The sequence below is a fragment of the Phyllostomus discolor genome, chromosome 7 (genome assembly GCF_004126475.2).
Source record: "Phyllostomus discolor isolate MPI-MPIP mPhyDis1 chromosome 7, mPhyDis1.pri.v3, whole genome shotgun sequence".
Classification (NCBI taxonomy): Eukaryota; Metazoa; Chordata; class Mammalia; order Chiroptera; family Phyllostomidae; genus Phyllostomus; species Phyllostomus discolor.
This window is the reverse complement of record NC_040909.2, coordinates 28651913-28665971: the sequence shown is the minus strand read 5'-3', so window position 1 is coordinate 28665971 and position 14059 is coordinate 28651913. Positions and strand designations below refer to the sequence as shown.

General features: G+C 41.2%; 1 protein-coding gene across 6 annotated transcripts; it reads left to right on the top strand.

The window, feature by feature from the left end:
• Positions 1 to 627: 627 nt before the first annotated feature.
• Positions 628 to 13547, top strand: ASTE1 (asteroid homolog 1). 6 transcript variants are annotated; one of them, XM_036030647.1, is made up of 6 exons: positions 628 to 808; positions 1702 to 1830; positions 1977 to 3302; positions 8589 to 8799; positions 10711 to 10906; positions 13044 to 13547. In XM_036030647.1, exons 3-6 carry the CDS (start codon positions 1998 to 2000, stop codon positions 13372 to 13374), a joined length of 2043 nt encoding a protein of 680 aa, XP_035886540.1. In that variant the 5' UTR covers positions 628 to 808; positions 1702 to 1830; positions 1977 to 1997; the 3' UTR covers positions 13375 to 13547. The 6 variants fall into 6 exon arrangements, with proteins under 6 accessions (XP_035886540.1, XP_035886537.1, XP_035886538.1 ...); XM_036030644.1 differs by lacking the exon at positions 1702 to 1830 and adding an exon at positions 1204 to 1330 and having other exon boundaries at positions 629 to 793; XM_036030645.1 differs by lacking the exon at positions 1702 to 1830 and having other exon boundaries at positions 629 to 793.
• The last annotated feature ends 512 nt before the right edge of the window (positions 13548 to 14059 follow it).

The following is a 14059-nucleotide window of genomic DNA, read 5'->3' as shown; positions in this document are numbered from 1 at the left end:
CCAGATTGTGCTAATTTGGGAATCCAACCTTAAAGGTACGCCTAAAATTAGGGTAAAACTAACGTAACTGCCTCAACTTTTCGAAAAGTGGCATCTTCGCAAAGCGGGTTAACTTATATCGAAGGGACACCGGCAACGCTTATTCTGTGGACAATGGAGCAGACCCCAGAGGTAAGGAGTCGAGAGAAGGGAGGAGGTCGAAAGCTTGGAGGTCCAGAGATGTGGACCGAGACCGTGGCAGCGGAAACCATCACCTTCCCCGGCGCCCGGGAGGCTGGCACGCCCGGCGGAGAGCTCTTCTCATACCTTTCCGAGTCGAGGGCGGTGGAGCCGCAGCGCCAGGGTATGCCCAGTGTCCCGCCCGCAAGTGGGAACTACTTTGGGCTGGCCCTCAGGACCCACCGAGCTCCAGGACCACCTCTGGCCAAGTTTGTTGGACACCGTTGCCAGGGAGACAACGCAGGGCATGCTGGGAGGTCGGGAGAGGCCGCCCGGAGTCTGTCAACAGGGCGGAAGTGTGCGCGGATTCAAGTGGGCGGGGAAAAGAGCGCAGGCCCCTAATCTGACAGCAGCCACTCGGGAGGGTACTCCCCAGCTTTCTCGTAGGACCTCGCGCCGGACCGCCCGCTCCGCTCTCCCGCCCCGGCGCAGTCAGGCGCTACTGGCTAAGGGAACCGGGCTTCCCACTGACGTAGACCGGGAGACTTCCTGTTCCCGCGCTCCGGCGGGGGGGGCTTCCGCTTCCAGTTCTTGCTAGGCTTCCGAGGGCTTCGAAGGGACCGGCTGGTCCTAGGTGAGGACGGAGCAGGTGGGCTCTGCTCTTGGTCGGAGTGGCGGGGTTGTGAGGGCCCGGGTGACGCGGTTTACGAAGGCCCATGCTTGTGGGTATTGTGTACCTTTCTCCTATCCAGCACGCATTTGTTCAACAACAGTCCAAGGTCCTGCAATCAGCTTAAGATGTGTTGACACTGTCTCTGCTGTCAGAAACTTGACGTACAAGAGGGACTTCTAAAGAAATAAGTATTATATCTTTATACTTATCAGAGATAGGGCCGAGACTAGGGTGAAAGTGAGTCAGACGCAAAATGCAAGAGATGGTGAAAAACTCAGGAATCAAGATGAATTTTAATGCAATACCTTCAAAAGTCAAAATTAATGCCAAAAAAAATCCACAGTTGACAAAATCTCACAATTTTGTAACAGTACCTTGCTGAGCCATTTTGGATCCTAAGGCCAAAGGAAAAACTAGTAATTCTGATCCCGTGACTTAAGTTTGCCAGATTTTGAAGGATATTGATGGTAACTGGGCCAGATATGCAAAGACAAGAAAGTAAGAGCCTATCATTGGAGTAAAACTGGACAGTTACTCCCTAGAAGCCTGAAAACTTTGCTTACTCAAAACTATGCCAGTTAAGATGGGCCCACAAGCCAATGCCTGAAATAAGTTCCCAGACTCTGATTGTCAAAAAAACTGGATCCATATCATTGACCCTACACATTTTAATTAACTGAAGCCCAATGCTTTATGACTTATTAATTATGAGATTGAGGAGGATATAATTTTTATGGCTTAGCACTTTTTACTTTGATCCCACAAAGTGAATATTCTGTTTTGTAAGACTATTGCCTATGTCAGTATCAAAGTCAACAAAAGTTCTCTGCTAGCGTGTCAGTAATGGACTTAAATCAGTTTTCCTTTAGAATCATTAGCAACCTCAATTGTATCCAAAGAACAAACTCCACACACCATTGAACCTGTGCCTTGTAACACAGGGGAAGCAAAAAAGAATGAAAAGGCATTCAGCTAGCTGGTCTTACCTGAGGATCTAGGTAAGAATTAAGATGCAGACACCTAATATGTTGTATTTAAAGAGTTCTTGATAATATTTGCTGTTGATTAGATGGTGATGGAAACAGTGGCTTGGTCCCCTGTAATTAGCATCAACTGAAAGTGTATATTCTATTGTTTTAAACAGGCAATTCTTCAGACAGTCATCATGGGTATCCGAGGACTAATGAGTTTTGTGGAAGATCATTGTAATGAGTTCTTCACTGATTTGAAGTTGCGAGACACAAAAATTATTATTGATGGCTATGCTCTCTTCCACCGGCTTTGCTTCAACTCAAACTTGGAGCTCCGGTATGGAGGGGACTATGATTCTTTTGCAGATGTTGTACAAAATTTCTTTGAATCGCTGTTTTCTTGTAACATATGTCCATATGTTGTACTAGATGGAGGATGTGACATTTCAGATAAAAAGCTTACAACTTTGAAGGATCGAGCTAGAGAGAAGATCCAGACGGCCCATTCCCTTTCTGTTGGTGGGGGTGGATTTGTATGTCCCTTGCTCATCCGGGAAGTGTTTATACAGGTTTTGATCAAGCTGCAGGTGTGTTTTGTCCAATGCTTTTCAGAAGCAGATCGGGACATTATGACACTGGCTAATCACTGGAATTGCCCTGTGTTATCGTCGGATAGTGACTTTTGCATTTTTGACCTGAAAGCTGGGTTTTGCCCATTGAATAGCTTTCAGTGGAGAAATCTGAACACTGTTAAGGGCACACAAGACTTCTATATCCCTGCCAAATGCTTTTCCCTCGATGCACTCTGCCATTACTTCAGCAATATGAATAAAGCGCTTCTGCCTCTCTTTGCGGTGCTATGTGGAAATGACCATATTAATCTGCCCATCATGGAGACATTCTTAAATAAAGCACGACTTCCTCTTGGAGCTGCCAGTTCTAAGGGGAGGAGACACCACCGAGTTCTGGGACTTCTGAATTGGTTATCTCATTTTGCTGAGCCTACTGAAGCACTAGATAATGTTCTGAAATATCTCCCAAAAAAGGATCGAGAAAATATTAAGGAACTTCTCTGCTGTTCCATGGAAGAATACCAGCAGTCCCCAGTGAAGCTACAGGACTTCTTCCAATGTGGTACTTATGCCTGTCCGGAGGCCTTGAATCTGGGTTTACCAGCATGGGTCCTAGAGGCTCTGGCCAAAGGTGAGCTCTCGCCTTTCATCAGCGATGCTTTGGTGCTAAGACGGACCATTCTCCACACACAGGTGGAAAACATGCAGCAACCAAATGCCCACAAAATATCTCTGCCCATCCGGCAAGTCATTTATGGGCTTCTTTTGAATGTTTCTCGGCATCTGGAAAATGTGTCCTTGAATGTATCACCTCCTCGGCCTGTAGCTTTCAGTGAGGTGGAAAGGATTAATAAAAATATCAAAACATCAACTGTTGACGCAATAGAACTGCCCAAGGATGGTTCTGACTTAAGCAAATTGGCTGAGGTAAGTGTTTGTGATGCTAATGTGAATTTTGTAAAGCACTTCACAGGTTACAGAGTGCTTTCATGTATATTCTCTCTTAATATAATAAACTGAGGCTGGTTGCCATACTGCCTCCATTTCGCAGCTGAGAAAACTAGGGCCCGAAGTGGTAACTCTGTAACAACTCAGCCAGGGAGTATCAGTGCCTGGACTCATGCTGAGATCTTTTAGCTCCAAATCTGCCATTTCACTGTGGCAGTAGTAGTAGTGTAATTATTACTACTGTGTTGTTACTAGCTATCACAATGGAGTTATGTGGCTTTAAAAAAAAAGGAGTGGGAAAAAATTATGAGCTACAAAGAAAAAAAGAAAAAGAGTGTGCCTAAAGGCATTGATCATAGGCACAACTAACATACCAGCCTGCAACAGCTTTCTGTTAACGAGATTGATACTAGTGCTTGGGTCTGTTTTTCATCTTTGTTAACAAAGACCTTTTTTTAGGCTTTCTGTTAGGGCATCATGGTGATTTGCTTGGTTTGATAATGAAAGAAAACAACTTGTAGCCTAAGTAGTGTTGCTTAAATCTGAGTAACACTAGATTAATCCCCTTTTCAAAGTAAAAAAAAATGCTCACTGATTCCAGTGTTTGCTTAGTTTTCCATATTACATAAATATATTAAAAATTACAAATAGATATGTTAAAAATTGCTTATGCTAACACAATTACATGCAGATAAATTTACAATACCAAATTCAGTGCCCACTGGAGTTTTTCCTAGATCCAACCAAACATTCAGATTCACACCACCGTCACAGATCACTCCGGGGGCCAGTCGGCTCAGGGATGGAGGACAGGGAGCCCAGCTTCTCAGCAGGTTTGAGTCAGGCTTTCCTCTTCTGTGAGACCTCGCAGCATTCCACACCATGGGTTCTCCACTGGGGATGATTCGCCCCCCGGGGGACTTTTGGCAATGTCTGGAGACACTTTTGATTGTCACTACCTGGGCGGGTGGGTAGAGGGAGGGAGGCGTTGCTACTGGCATCTAGTGGGCAGAGGCCAAGGATGCTGCTAAACATTCGTGATGGTTGCACAGCTTATAAATATACAAAAACCACTTCAAAAAGGTGAATTTTAAGACATGATTTATCTCAGTTAAAGAAAGAAGACGTCTCACTGGCCTCCTTCCCCACAGGATTCAACCTTGTAACAGTTCCATAGACATCACTTCCAGGGTCTCTGCAAAGGACATGCTTAATTACAAGTCACTATACTCAGAGAAGCCCCACGATATGTGTCCCCATCTGGTGTTTACAGTTTGTTTATAGTTCAAGTCTGGATGTAGTTTACAAGAGACATTTTTATCACGCTAAGTAACAGAGCTAATGTTATCACATCTCCAGGGTTACAGAACTAGAAAGTTGAGCATAGGTCAAATTCCAAAGAGAAGGGATTTCTTAAAACTTGACCCACACCAATAAAATTGAAATTGGCAGTGGCCTGACCCATGTGGCTCCATTGGGCATCATCCCACAAAGCAAAAGGTTGCTGCTAGTTCAAATCCCAGTCAGGGCACATGCCTGGGTATCAGGTTCAGTCCCTAGTCAAAGTGTATGCAAGAGGCAACTGATGGATGTTTCTCTCCCCCTCTTTCCTCCTCCCTCCCCTCCTCTCTAAAAATAAATACATAATTTTTTTAAAAAATTGAAGTTATTCATGGAAATCATCCACATAATAAAAATCAGATAGTCAGCCCCCCCAAAAAAATTGAAATTGGCAACATTCTATAAGATATTTTGCTAAAATTACATTTCTATCCATAAATGGTGCTGTATTGGAGGATTTTTTCAAAAACATTTTTATGACATTATTGAGAAATCATTGATGTACACAGAATGTCCATATTTATTTTAAAGTGTGTACTGTTACGAGTTTTGATATTTACATCTGTGAATCCATGCTGCAATTAAAGTAATGAATGTATCCATCATTCCTACAAGTTTCCTCTTGCCTCTTTGCAGTCCATCCCTTCCTGACAGTGTACATACAGCAGAGTACACAGATAATGGTACAGCTTGATGAATTTTCACCAACTCGACACTTCCATGTAGAGAACACCCAGGTGAAGACTCATTATCAGCACCCCAGAAGCTTTCCCTAGTATCTGGCTCTTCTAGTCACCCCCTTGCTTACCCCCTTTAACCACTACCCTGACCTCTAACAACATTAAATAGTCTTGACTGTTTTTATACTTTATAACAATGAAGTCATACAGTATGAACTCTTTCATCTAGCTTCTTTTATTCAACATAATGTGGGATATCTCTGAGAATAGTTGTAGAAAATTCACTTCTCATTGCTGTATATTATTACAGTTTCAGAATATACCAAAATTGGTTTTTTTGTTTTATAGCTGATGGGCATTTAGGTAGTTTGCAGTTTGGACTATTGTGAATAGTGCCCTGAACATTCTAGTGCATGCCATTTAGTGGAAATATGCACACATTTCTATTGCATATATAACTAGGAGTGGAACTGCTGGGTTATAGGATACACAGATGTTCACCTTAGAAGACATATGGCAGGTGGTCTTGTAAAGTGGTTTTGTCAATATTCCTACCAGCAAGCGTATGAGTTCCTCTCACTTTACACCCTTACTGATACCTGGTATTTTCTGTCCTTTTAAAAAAGTTTAGCTATTTTGGTGGCTGTGTAGTGGCATTGTTTTAGTCAATTTTAGTGGATGTTAATTTGCACTTTTCTGATGACTTATTTGAGCACCTTTACATGTGTTCACTGGCCATTTGGACATATTCTGTTTTGTAAGTTTCTGTTCAGTCGTTTGCCCATTTTTGTTTTTAATTTTTATATATAGCTCCTTTGTTAAATAACATGTATTGTGGTGAATAGCCTTTCCCATTCCGAGGATTCTTTTAACTCTAATATGGTTTGATGAACAGAAATTCTTAACATAGATGAACTTTTCATTATTTATGGCTATCACTTTTGTGACTTAAGAAATTACTGTGTACTTGCTGGTCATGAAAAATTTTGTTTCGCCTTTCATATTTACATCTACAATCTGTCTAGAACTGACTTGCTCCTGTACAGTACAACATAGGGGTCAGGACACTTTCCTTGCATATAAAAATCCATTGGAGTCCATGAGCATCACAGGCTGACCATACTCCTTGCTAAGTGCAGATGACAAGTGTTCCCATCCCTTAACTGTATATTCAAAGTAAGGTGTAATTGTAGTTCCCTCTCTGTGCAGTGGTATCCCTTGGCTTTCCCTGGGCATAAGCCAATCAGTTCTGTATTTAGCTCAGTGTTGTTAGCTCTAATGAGTGCATAATAATTCTAAACGGTATCAGGTGCAAATGTGATTCCAGAAACAAATGCAGGTACCAATATAGAAACTTTGTGATAGTATCTAATTCATTTTTTTTCTTAATATGATGTGGTAATAATACTTTGATTACCTGCTTTGTGCCAACTATTATAATAGAAAATTTATACAGTCTCTCATTTAATTCCCACAGTAACTACATAGTATAGTGCTTCAGTTTGTTAGTTGTAGCAGACTGAGTGCCTCTCAAGTTAACCAACAAGAGAATTGTAAGGAGAAGTGGAAGTGGATCGTTCTTGGGGAGTAAAGCAGTGCCGAGACCAGCCTGTCTTTGGGCACCTCTGCTGCCGTGTGGCAGCTTCTTCTGCAGGCTTGTGCTTTCCCTCCCCCTGGGAGTTGTCACAGGGGATGAGACCTAAACAGATTTAAGGGCTGTGAGCAGAGTAGTTCCCCTTTTGGAAGGGGCTGAGGATTGGTGGGTTCCAGGGGACATTTTGTGTAACTCGTTATAATGTCCATTTCACAGATGGTTAGACTGACTATAGGAAAGCTCAGAAACTTGCCCAAGGCCGTAGAGTTAGCAGGGGACAGAACATCTCTGAAGTCAAGCTCAGACTCTGCTTTGTTCCTGTGTTGCAACCTGGCTAGAGAATTCAATAATGTAAGCATTTTATGACAGTAAAGAATTCATGTATTTCCTCAGCCTTTACTTGGTGTATTTTTCTACCCGTTTAGGAGATTATAAAGAATAGCTTTTGTTTTTACTTTAAGTAGTTAATGCTACTTCTCATAGGGGTGATTGATTATACTGTAAAGCACTTTACACATGTCTAATTAATAGCTAAAACCAATACTTATAAATCACTGATTCAGTGCTGTCATGCACTGATGAGGAAACTATTTTGTCAGTTATGACACGTTTTATTTCAGGTTAACATCTCTGCTGTCAACACTTATTGACTGCTAATTAGGTGTTTGATGCTGAGAAGTGTCTCAGGCTTGCTCAGAAAGTTAAGAAAAGTGTCTAGCAGACACTAGGAATACAACAATATTTTTCTCTTAAAGTTTGATCATAAAGTCCCGCTGAAGGTGCCCTTTTAATAGTCCTAATTTCCCTCATCTGTAAAAGTATGGAAGCTGTAAGGTCTCGTGGTTTCGAAGTTTTCAGGTTCATTAAGCTCAAATTATTTCAGCAAGTAGCCTAAGGCCCTCACAGCTGTTTTTACTTTCTTTCTTACTTGAGGCACACTCTCTAAAACATGGAGTGCAAGTGAGTGTGGTGTGTTATTGGCGAGCACAATGCAGGTAGTCCTTAAATACTCGTCTCCCTTGAGTATACCTCTCACCTACAAGTAGCCACCCTGGGACAATCCCTGTGTGGGAGAACAGAAAGACAATAAAACACTCAACTGGGTAGGAACATGAGACAAGACCCAAACAAATAGAAAACTGTATGATATGCCACAAGGGTGCACATAGTCTACATTTCTTCTAGAGGTGATAAGTAATGGTGTCTTGGAGAAGGTGGAGTCTGTATATTCACTGCCAAGTAAGGGATTGGTTGAGTATAAATCATTGTTTCTCAAAGCCAAATAGTTAAAATGCAGGTTTCTGGGATGCCTCAGATTCACTGAATCAAAATGTAGGGGGTAGGGCCTGAGGATTGAATTTTTAACAAGCTTCCCAAGTAACGTGCACTGGCGATGCTCAGCCAGCCTCCTGGAAGGACGGAACCACATGAGCAGGGGTCGTGTAGCGGGAGTAGACAGTACATCCATTCAAGCAACCATATTTGTTAAGCACCTTATTAATGTTCATGCTGAGTGTGGCTGATTGTTTTACACAGGAAGATAAAAATATGACACGGCAATTTTATTTGCATAAAGTCTCTTCATTACTAGGGAATAAAAAAGATCCCCCCAAAGTAACTTGCAACAAGGTGTTTGGTATGTATTTTCAGCTCTCCTTGGCTAAACGGCAGATACTTCTGTTAGAAACATTAAAGGTGAAACAGACCATCCTGGACCCAGTCCCTACTTCTCTGAAGTTGCCCATTGCTGTCAGTTGCTACTGGTTGCAGCACATGGAGGCCAAGGCAAAAGTGCATCATCTGCAAGCCTTACTGCTGGGGATGCTGGTGGGGCCCTTGCATGCCATGATCAACAGCACTGGTAGGTATCCAGAAATTCCGGAAGTATATTTTTATTTGTTACTTACAGTAATAAAAAGTTTTAAAAAAATTATTGGATTACCTACCCCTGTCAGTTATATGAGAACTTAGACATGGAGGCACCAATATATCATTCATTCATTGGTAAATATTTTTGAGCACTTCCGTGTGACTTCAAGGACACGCAGTGAAGATGTACGGATACTGCCTAGTCCCACATACTCTGTGGCACCTGAGTGCTTTAACCTGTGAAGTGTGACTGATGTCAGTTGCCTTTTGTATTCCATGTTTTCTATCTCTGTCTCTATTACTGATATAGCTGCAGCAGCATCACTAGAAACATTTAAAACTTCCCATTGGTGAAATTCTGCATACCTCACCTACAATAAGCATGCATGCTTGTGCTGTTTCTTGCTTTCCTTTTTCTCCACTGTAAGTTTTGGTTAGCATGTACCGTACTTTGCCATGTATAATGTGCACTTTCTTGCCCAAATTTTTGAGGGGGGAAATAAGGATGCGCATTATACATGGGAGTAGTAATCCCATGTATGACACACACAAAAACATGGGTGTGCCAAAAGTGTGGGCCAAATGCCGTAAGTAGTGATGGTAGAAGCAACTTCTTTTCTGTTGGAGAAATATACTTTGAGGCAGTTTCATCTGAATTTAAGTATATTGGAGAAATATACTGAATTTAAGTATATCAGGTGAAATAAATGTCGGTAAACTGGACACTTCAATCCCCTAATGGAAATACTCTCTCTCTTTAAAAATAGAATGCTGTAACGCTCTATGTAAACGTGTGTGAGTTAACACCCTTTAGAACAGCACTAATGACTAGTACTGCATTTCAGGTGCTCAGCAGCCACATGTGGCTACAGGACAGCACATTTCCATCACTGCAGAAAGTTCTACTGGCTACTGCTACTCTGAAGTTTACTTTTTAAAATAAGTTAAATAAAATATTGAACCTGCATAGACTCCAAGAAACCCCAAGTGTGAGTAGCTGTCAGAAGGGACTGTTGTTATTTGACAGCCAACTTAAGGCAGAACAAGGCCCACTAACGGTTAAGACACTTGTAGAGTGTTTCCTCTCATTGGATAGTAAATGCAGTTTATGAAAATTCTCAGAGCACAAGCCTATTAAGTTTTTACCTGAGTCTGACAAAAGGGGCACGTCAAGGGTCTGTTTCTTTTCTTTTAGGAATTGTGGACCTGGCACCCAGGCAGGCTCAGTGCCTTGCTGCTCGCTAATTGGTAAAAGGTGGGCCTCTTTTTTATTACCTTCAGGTTGGTCTAGATGTCACTTTTCGCACTCCTGCTCAAACAAACCTGCAGAGACTTACAGGTCAACACACACAGCACTCTTCGTTTCCCCAGGTTGTTGCTCCTTTCCCCTCATCCCCTCTGTGAAGGAGTGGTGATCTGCCACATTCTCTGACTCATACTTTTGTTTTCCTCCATAAAACAGAAGTTAAAATGTGCTTTCAACACATGGCTGTTTCTTTAAGTGCACTATTAGCACAGAGGTCTCCAGGAAAGGAAGTTTGGTGGAAGAGAACAATGAAGGGAATGATATTTAATAGCAATTTATATTTTGCAGAGGCAGATTTAGGGTTTGGTGAGTTTGATGCAGATATGTTTAAGGTTAGGTGGTACACCAGTGAAAGAGATTAAAGGGAAAATAATTTAGTGTTAAATAAAGTTAGACTGTCATTATAAAGGCATTTCAGTATATTATTTCAATTTATACAGCAAGGCTTTTACATTGGCATTAAAATAGTAAGGGGCCAGGAAAGAAAAGCATTTTGATTACTTAAACCAATTTTTTCTTTATGAAGTTTTATGTATGGAGAAAATTACAAGTTGATACAGTGTTTTGGGAACTACTGCCCTTGGGTTCTTTGTCTAGAAAAGGAAGATCTGCGGGAGGATGGTGCTAAGAGGCTGTGTGAGGAGTTCCAAAGAGTGAAGGAGCAGACGCGGCCGGGCACGAGACTGGACTTAGACACAGCTCACATCTTCTGTCAGTGGCAGTGCTGTCTGCAGATGGGGGTGTACCTCAATCAGCTGCTGTCCACTCCGCTCCCAGAGCCAGACCTAACTCGGTAAGCACCGCGGGAAACTAGTTCAGAGGGCTGCACACAGAAGCAAACACTTTTATTCATATTTAAAGCAAAGAAGTTATTTTTACAAATTAATCTTAGCATAATTGGTCTTGGAACACTATTCTAGCTAAAGAGCTAGAAACAGGAAAAATATTAAATTATTTCCATATTCCCAAAGAGAATGTCCACGATTAGATCAATTAGTTCCAAAGTAAAACAGAGGCAGGTGTTGGTAGTATATAAATTGTTGCCTCATTTAAGTCTGTTCAAATATCACTTTTTAGCTTTTTCTGGTCATCTTACTAAAATATTACTCTCTACTTCCAGTCACTCTAGCCCTATTCTCTTTTGTATTTCATAATCGCATTTCTTACCACTTGGCGTATTGTTCGCTCAGTCATTCAAATACTAAATACCTACTCAGGTCTATGGTGTAACGAACAAAACATTGAAAAAGATTTCTGCTGTCATAGAGATTTTTCTAGTGAGATGACTATGAGATGCTTACATGAACTTTAAGGTTTTTGTTTTGCCAGACACGTATGAAAGGAGAGGCAGCCTGTATGCCGGGAAGCGATTATAATGTTTGATTATGGAGTTGAAGTTGGGGAGGAAATGACAGCAGTAGTGTGCAGGCCAGTGACGTGGTGGTGGGATCAGTGAATTGGACGTCCCTGTGACTGAAGAAGGTAAAAGGGAGACAGTTTTGGAAATGGAGTTGAGATTGTATGTATGCTTTGTCTCTCTCCACATGAATGTAAAAACTATGAGGGCAGGGCCTTGTCTATTTTATGTGCTGTTGTAGCCCCAGTGCCTAGCATATCATAAGTATGCAAATATTTGTTGAATAAATGATAGATGGAGGCATGCAAAATATGCCGGAGTGGCTTTAAATGTTTCAAGGTGAAAAGCTTCCTAGCAGTTGTGTTGTTACTGTGTCTCTGGGCCTTCATATGGGACCTAACCCTAGAACCCTTCACCAAGTAAGATTAATTGGCCTTCGGTCTTTGGATACTTTATTTCCAGCCTTTAATAACTTAGGTCATTCTTGACTGGATCCTCTCTACATACCAGAAATCCCTTTAAAAATAAAACAGGATATCCATCAGTAGATGAGTATATAAAACAACTATGGGACATTTACACAATGGAATAATACTATTACTTGGTCGTAAAAAAGAAGAAACGTTTATACTTTGTGACAGAGTGAATGGACCTGGAGAATATTATGCTCAGTGAAATACGCAAATCAGAGAAAGTCAAATACCGTATGATTTCACTCATATGTGGAATCTAATGAACATACTGAACTAACAAAATAAAGACAGACTCATGGATAGAGGGCAGGATGACAGCTATGAGGCATGGGGAAGGGTGGAGGGGTGGGGGAACTGGGCAAAAAGGAAGAAGAATCCATGGACAACAGTGAGGTGGTTGAGGGGCAGGAGGGGGGCCTAAGGGGGATAAATGGTAATGGAAAGAATACAATAAAAATTAATTACAAAAAAAAAAGAGCAAAACAGGATAAACAAGGCCAAACATTTCTCTTAATGATTTTAGTAGGACTGTCCTTGTGTCTCAGCACTACTAAGGCTTTTTAAATGATGGTTTTACACTGATGACATGATGGAAGCTCTATATCAGTTGCTAGGGCACCAGCTGATCACCTCTGGCAGTTAAACTACATACTGAATTTGTGGCTTCCAGTTAGTCCCATCTTGTTTGTAAAGTAGATCTTTAGTCCAAAGTGAATGGTAACTTTGCAAATGATGCCATTAAATTTTCTTATTTCAACAGACTACCTGTTTGATTTATCAGAGGCATTTTCAACTCCCTTTCTTTGAAGTGTTAAGAAGCCTGCTCAAGTTTGGGCTAGTTGTAGAACCAGCAAGTATCCATTGTTGAATTTGAGATTAAAAATGTCAACAGGCAAGAAGTAATCTTTTTAGTAACAACTCAGTTTCCTTCAAGGAACAGATTATTCTTAAGTAATTTTAATGATTGTATAGAAGAACTCTGTGTTTGGATACATTCATTGAAGCCGTGCTAATGATGGTTGTCCCAGTGCACTGACACTCTGCTCTAACCCCCTTCTTTCTCCCTCTCCCTCTCCCTCTCCCTCTCCCTCATTGAACAGCTTGTATAGTGGAAGCCTGGTGCATGGACTGTGCCGGCAACTGCTAACATCAACCTCTGTAGAAAGTCTCCTGAGCGTGTGTCCTGCAGCAAAGCAACTTTATGAACATCTGTTCAATGCCACAAGGGCATATGCCCCTGCTGAATTATTCCTACCAAAGAGTAAATCTAATTCAAAAAAGAAAAGGCAAAAGAAACAAGGTACCAGCCAATCAAAGAGCAGAGTGGGAACCACCTCAAACAGTAGACGTTGGTATGAGGGGAACAATCGCTTTGGAGTATTAATGGTTGAAGACGTGGAGGAACACACTGAGGCCTCAGAGCTTGAGTAAACTCTGTCTGCAAGCAGAAGTATTATGAAATTCTGTCTTAAACATTCTTTGTTACCTGCCTTGAAATCACTTTTTCCTTTGATCAGTTAGGGGATAAACATTGCAATAGGTAATCTTTGAATTCCAAGGTATTTTGTATCTTGCTTTTAATAAATACAACCTGATTTAAGAAACTTCTGTATTCCTCACATATATTTGAGAGCATATTTGTACTTTGGTTTCATTTCAGTAATAAGTCTATTGATAACCTTTAAATTGCAGCAACTCAGCCAGCAGTTTTCAAAAAGAAGCCCTACCTCAATTATTTCCAGTAAGCGGAAGCTGGGTTATATTTTTTTTAATGTTTTTACAACTGTTCCCTATTCATGGGCCTTGGAAAACAGAGGTCAGGATGCCACACAGAAAACTATACGCCTTTAAATACTTATTAAAGGAGGCCACAGCAGGTTGATGAGTGCTTTAGATATGCTCCAGGCTTTAAAATAGGTTGAAACCCAAATGGCCCCAACAAAATAAGCAGCAGCATCCTGAGCTGCTAGATCTGGGAGGAAACATTAAGAAGAAATTTAAAAATTAGGCCATTTCTTATACTGCAGGTTTTGACCTATTTATGGGATGTGAAGTAAATGAGCCATAACCAGCATTTTTAATAGAAAATATCAGATATGCATATTATATATTAGAT

What these genes read in the sequence shown, in the direction of transcription:
- ASTE1 (XM_036030647.1), top strand. Translation starts at nt 1,998, where the DNA reads ATGGGTATCCGAGGACTAATGAGTTTTGTGGAAGATCATTGTAATGAG. An exon ending in ACTTAAGCAAATTGGCTGAG is followed by an intron (nt 3,303 to 8,588) that starts GTAAGTGTTTGT and finishes ATGTATTTTCAG; the next exon opens with CTCTCCTTGGCTAAACGGCA. An exon ending in TGCCATGATCAACAGCACTG is followed by an intron (nt 8,800 to 10,710) that starts GTAGGTATCCAG and finishes TTCTTTGTCTAG; the next exon opens with AAAAGGAAGATCTGCGGGAG.